General features: G+C 55.7%; 1 protein-coding gene across 2 annotated transcripts in view; it reads right to left on the reverse strand.

Moving 5' to 3' along the window:
- Positions 1–5,706, reverse strand: part of ITPKB (inositol-trisphosphate 3-kinase B) — a 99,196-nt gene extending 93,490 nt beyond the window's left edge. Inside the window, exons 1-2 of one of the 2 annotated variants that reach the window (XM_066381430.1) lie at positions 5,434–5,706; positions 1,976–4,094 (exon numbers count right to left, since the gene is read on the reverse strand). In XM_066381430.1, coding sequence (XP_066237527.1) covers positions 1,976–3,889 — 1,914 coding nt within the window. In that variant the 5' untranslated portion in view covers positions 3,890–4,094; positions 5,434–5,706. The other variant, XM_066381439.1, reaches the window with a different exon arrangement.
- Between the last annotated feature and the right edge of the window lie 294 nt (positions 5,707–6,000).

Below are 6,000 nucleotides of genomic sequence, written 5' to 3' on the forward strand. Positions count from 1 at the left end.
CCACCCCCCCTCCACACGCACACACTCACCATCAGCCTCATGGGATTCAGAGGGCAAAAGTTGGCAGGGGACTCTTCCCTGGCGCTGCTCTATGGGGGTCTGGAAACCTGCTTAAATGTGGAAGGGAGGCTGGACTTTCATTTCCACCTCTGGACCTGTTAGCTACCTTAGAAACATCACTCATCCTTCTGGTTTCTCAACCAGTTTCCTGCTGGCAAATTTTAAAAAAAGTAAGGATCACCTGTCATTATCTCCCCTTTAACTCACTTTTAGGCAAGAGCCCATTTCAAACATCATGACTGCACAAACTGTTTTTGAGAACCAGCCAATGGGAGCTGCTAATCCACCACTAGAAAGGGCAAATGGAAAGTTGGAGAGTAAGTTAAAGCACCTTGGCTGTGCCAGCGACGCTTCAGGGTTTAAAAAGCAATGGGCATCCCTAAGTGCAGAGGTAGCTGGTTCTACCCCCAGTCAAGGCACATACAAAAATATAGCTTGATGTTCCTGTCTCTCTGTCTTTCTCTCCCTGCCTCTCTCTAACAATAACAACAACAAAAAGCAAGTGAGAGGAGTGAACAGAGGACTATCCCCTTCACTGGGCCTTTAATTGTAGGCAAGAAGGCAGAGGAAGCTGGGCCCCATCCTCAGTGAGAAGCACTTTCCACCCAACCCTCCTCTAAAGGTGATGTGCCCATGTCTGAGACCCTGTCCTGGCCACAGAATGCCAGGCTGACTGGTACCAGATTTTGCACACACATCTGCCTCCCAGTTATCAACAAAAAGCAGAGTTTCACGAAAAGAAATGCCTAAGTCTTCAAAATCCAGACTGATTTCTGAAGTGGGAGTGAGAGGAACATGATTTGAGGTCCAAAATATCTTAGACAAGGATGCAGAGTAGAAATGTAAAGTTCTCAGCTGCCGTGTTTTAAGTCATTGAGGTGTAACAAATAGTAAAGGATATTCAAGATGAAATCAGAACACTACCTACTACAATAAACTGCAGACTTTCCCCAAGGTAGCATAAGAACCCCTTGCGCGCTGAACTAGGAAATTCCCCATACTCTGGAAAAGCTGAGAGAAAGTCCAGACCTTTTCAGAAGTGTTAGTTTTAACTCTTACATCTTCTGTAAGACACTGATCATCCTAAGAGTGAAAACAGCCGAGGACTGAGATTAACCACAACAGAAATAAACTCCTATCTACTGCAGTAGAGAGAGCAAGATGTCAGTATTAAGAATCAAAATAGATACTTGAAAAGTACCTGTACCAGTCAACAAGCATATCCATTAGGTGGTGCCTACCCTAGACATATCACCTAGGTCCCTGTATCAGGTAATTCGACCTAATGTAATATTCTGTGATTAAAAGTGCAAAGCATGGTTTTCATTTTAATTCACACATCAAACTGTATCTTAGCTCTGCCAGCCCCACAAATATTGCAGTGTTCTGACTTAATGAGGCTAAGTGGTTCTTTGCCCAATAGACCCGCCACAACCACATCTACAGGTTTCAGGGTCCTGTCACAGAATCACATCACTCATTTTCCTGGCCTCTTAGAATAGAGGCTGAGTTAATTCAGTAATGTCCTAGAGAAGAATCACAGTTTTAAGCAGTTCACCTGATCAGACAAATGCTACATTTAGCAGAGCTGTTTACTACCTCTGGGGATTAATCAGGAAGGTTTTGGTTATTCAACATTCATGAATATTATCTTCCTAATAAGATATTATTAGCAATTAAAGAAACAGCAATTAAAGAAACTTGGGTTCACTGCCCAGGCTACCAAGTGCATGGTCAGCACCTGCCATGCAAACACATCTGGAGGGAATAGTTAAGCTGTGACTGCCCCAGAGCCCCTGTCAGAGTCTTCATGACTCAGTAGAAAGTCAAAACTGTTTTTCTTAAGAGAAAAACAGGGGACACATACAGCATGAAAACAGTCCAAGTGCTAGAAAAATCTCAGGGCCAGACTTACCACTCTAGGCTTCTGCTGGTCCAGGGTATGCAGCAAGGCGGAGTTGGGGTCCAGGCAGCGCTCAGGGTCACTGGAGATATCCTCCTCGGAGTCCTCATAGGAGGAGGAGAAGCCAGTGGAGGAGGCAGAGGAAGAGGACAGTTTCCTCAGGGGCAGGCTGCCCAGCAGGCTGCCCTGAGCCTCCTCCAAGACCCCGTCTTCCTGGGCACCCATGTCTGTAATGATGACGGCAGGTATATTGCTGGGGCTGCAGGCCTCTCTCCGGGAAAACTTGTCCTTCAGATCTGGGGAGAGCAGCTCTGGGCTGGGGTGGGTGGCTCTGTCCTGCGGTAGGCTTCCCCAAATCCTCTGGGATTGTACCCCAGTGCCACATGTCCAGGCCAGATGGGCTTCCTCCATGGGGCCCAGCCAAGCCCTGGAGCTCTCAGGCTGCACACCCACCCGGTCCACAGGAAGGCACTGAGGTTGTTTCGCATCTTTTACTGCTTCCCAAGAGGGCAAAGGCTCCAGCATTCCGCCAACGGGAATTCTCGCCTCTGCCTTTCCCGGGCCCGGCTGTGCTGGGCGGCTGCTCCCACAAACGCCCAGTGCCGGAGCCCCTTCATCCACTCTGTTCAAGCGCTGCGGCAGTTCCCCCACCACCGGGACCCCACTCTGGGTCCCCTTGGGCACTCCTGAGTCCAGGTCTCCTAACGGCCTGAACCAGAGCGGGGCTTCAGAGGGCCCTGAGCTTTGGGCGTTCCCAGTCCTCTCCTCTGGCCTTTTTCTCACTTCAGACTCCCCGGAGCCCCGGGGTAGATTTCCTTTACCCACCTTCCCAGGAGGCTCTACACCGCCCGGCCCGCCCCTGTCTGGGTCTGGGCTTGTCCCACTGCCCAGAGACTTCCCCTGACCCTCCACCAGGACCGAGAGATGTGCCTGGGGATGCACACCCCCAAGCTCCCGGAGCCTCTCAGATAGCTCAGTGAGGGCAGGGTCGTGTGGGTGGTGTGGCCCGGTAGATGTAGCTCCCGTTGCCACTTCTGTGGCCATCACGGAGTTCGCTCCTGCCAGCCCAAATGAGGGCGCTTGGCAGCTCCTAGTTCCTAGAGGAGAGACCCTCCTGTCAACTTCCATTGCTAGGGGTGAGCCACAACGGGGTCTGGCAGGGACTCCCTTCTCAATTCTCACCGAAGCGGCTGGACCCTGAGCCCCTGATCCCGATAGGGAGACCAGGCAGGGAAAAGGTGCCACTTCCTTCTTGTCCTTGCAGAGACCTGGGCTGGGCGCCCCTGAGCTCCTCCTGGAGTCGGCCTCTGAACATTGCTCCCCCCAGGACTTGGTCCTCCGTTCCTCGCTCTGGGTCAGGACCCTTCCTGGGGGCTGACTGCTGCTACGTAAGGGGCACGGGGAGGGCGACCGTGCCCTGCCCAGACGCGGGCTGCGGGGCGCTTGAATGGCAGAGTTCTGAGCCTGGATGTGCGCCTCGAACATGCCCACTTTCTGGTTCACCTGCACGTTCTGCAACTCGCGCTGCAGAATTCGCAGTTTCCTCTGGGACTCCTCCGGCCCTGGAGGAGAGAGGAGCCCAGCAGTCACCACCTGCTGCCCATCTCCTCTCGCGCGACCCGTCCAACTCGGGCTGCCCACGCTGCTGCTGCTGCCACTGACACTGCCGCTGCTGCTATTCAGCCTGCGCCGGCCACTCCGCCAGCCCCCGGGGCTCCCGGGCTCCTCAGGCGACAACGACTCGGTTGGGGGGAAGAGGAAAGAAGAGCCTCTCGCGGGGCTGAAAACGCTGCCAGGGCTCAACACTGCGCTCCCCGGCGGCGGGGTTGTCTCGTTGCTGTTGGGCCGGGGGACGCCGCCGCTCTTCACCTGGTTGGCGCTATTCATGATCACCAGGCTGTTGAGTGCATAGCAGTACACAGCCATAGTATTGGGTCCCGCGCTGCCCGCCGTCGCCGCGGCTCCCGCTCCGGCTCCGCGGCCCGCACCTCCTCCTCCCGCGGGTCCCAGCTCAGCCCCGGAGGCCCGGCGGCCACGGCTCCGCGCGCAGATGTAATGGCATGGCCTGGTCGGCGGGTGAGGGGCAAAACCGCGGGCTCAGCCCTCTCCCAAAGATCCATAAACAGCGCCGCTGTGGAGAAACAAGGAGGAAAGTCAGGACCCCAGAAGTAGGATGTGGGGAACAGGGAGGGGACGCCGGAACTCGCGGAACCCCGATCTGTCCGGAGTACGGTGGCCGTCTCACCTCCTGGGATTGCGCGAGGACACTACTAGCCCTGGGACGTCAGTGGCCAGCATGGTGGTAGGTGTGCCTTTCCCGAGTGCGCTCCCACCTCTCACCCTAGTTTGTGATGCGTGTGGAGGTGCCTTCGAATTCCTAATTCTAAGACTCGTCTTCGAAGCCATGCGGATGGGCGGGGGACGATGTGCAACTATGTACTTGGTCCCTAATTGTGCTGTGTGCAGGGCTGCTGCCTCCGAAAGTGAGGACATCCATCCACCCTCTCTGGGTCTTCGGCCTGAGCAAATATTGGTTATATTGGGTAAAACGGGGCCTTCCTCGCCCCTGGACATCAGGATACCCCCGCTCCACCCTCTCTGGTCATCTGAGACCGACTCAGAGGGAACCTGAGGGAGACCTGCCTCCCCATCCCCGCTGCCAGAGCCCAGTTCTGGGAGTACCCTGCGTGCCTGCCCTTTACCTTCCTGACCCTGGCCTTGGGGCTGCGTTCCTCAGCCTAAGGTATGGGCGCGCCGCGGGGCCGCAGCCGACGTATTTTTCAGCATGGGCTTTGTCGCCTATCCCCAAACAAGTGTTTTGTGAGTGTGGGTGCGCCTGCGCGCTCCCGGGGCCGAAGAGCCGCACATCCCCTGTACCGGAACCAATACTCGCTGCCCCCTGCCGTCGCCCCCTGCAAGGAGCGTGTGTGTGTGTCTGTGTCCCCGCGCGATAGCAATCAGCCTGCGCACGCCCTGTGGCCCAGGACGCGGCTGTCTCTGCGGGCTTCGGGACCCGCGCCTACTCGGGGGACTCCAGGGGGTTCGTGGCTGCAGCCTCGCGGGAGCCCGACCTCTGCAAACCTCTCAGGGGCCGGAGATAAAAACCCCAGGCAGCGCGGCCAGCAGCGCGGCCAACTGCAGGGCTTCTCTGTATCCTGGGCAGCCTCACCCTGCGCCCACCGAGCCGCAGGGCCGCCCGAGCGGGGGGACGCCTGGAGCGCACCGGGGAAGGCGGCGCGGAGCCCGCGGCCCGGAAGGCCAGCAGGAGAAACGCCTACTACTCGCCTATCCCTGCTCTCCCCGCACCCGGACAACGCGCCACCCTCCCAAATCAAAACCCTTTTCCCAGTCTCCCCAGCCCACCTTTCTGCGCTTTTTCAGAACCCAGAACGCTCAAATTCGCTCCAGAGCTGCGAGTGAGGGGAAAGAGGGTTCAGAGGCGAGAGCCATTAAAAAGCCGCCAAACTTACCTGCAGTTTGTCAGATTCCCGGATCCCGTGCAGACTACATGGCCCAGGAACAAGAGGGCTTTAAAAGTCAAAAAAACTCAGAAATGCTTTCCTCCACGAGCTATGGAAGACTGAAAAAAAAAAAAAAAAAAAAGGAGAGTGCGAAAGAAAGAAAAATGTTCCTGGGCTGGGCCGGGCGATCCCGGCGGCGGCGACGCGGGGCCGGCCCTGCACGCCCTTCTCGGCGGTGGAGATACTACCCTTGTCGGTGTCTGCTCTGGCTACTTCAGTGTTTGTTCAATGTGCGATTAAAAAAAAAAAAAAGTGGAGAGGGGGGGCGATGGAGGACGGAGGAGGGTGAAAGGCGGGGGTTTGGGGGAGGAAAGCAGGAAGGAAGTTGTGAGCCTGTCTGGGGTTGAACTCAGCGGAACAAGTTTTTCTTTTCTTTTCTTTTTTTTCTATTGCTTGGCAAGACCGAGGGAGGGAAACACTTAAAAAAAAAAAAGTTTCCATTGTTAGCTAACAAAAAAAAAGCCTTTTAACTTTTGCGGGTTAAAGATATACGATTCATTTTCCACCCCTCCGTAG

This window comes from Saccopteryx leptura, chromosome 1 (assembly GCF_036850995.1).
Source record: "Saccopteryx leptura isolate mSacLep1 chromosome 1, mSacLep1_pri_phased_curated, whole genome shotgun sequence".
Taxonomy (NCBI): Eukaryota; Metazoa; Chordata; class Mammalia; order Chiroptera; family Emballonuridae; genus Saccopteryx; species Saccopteryx leptura.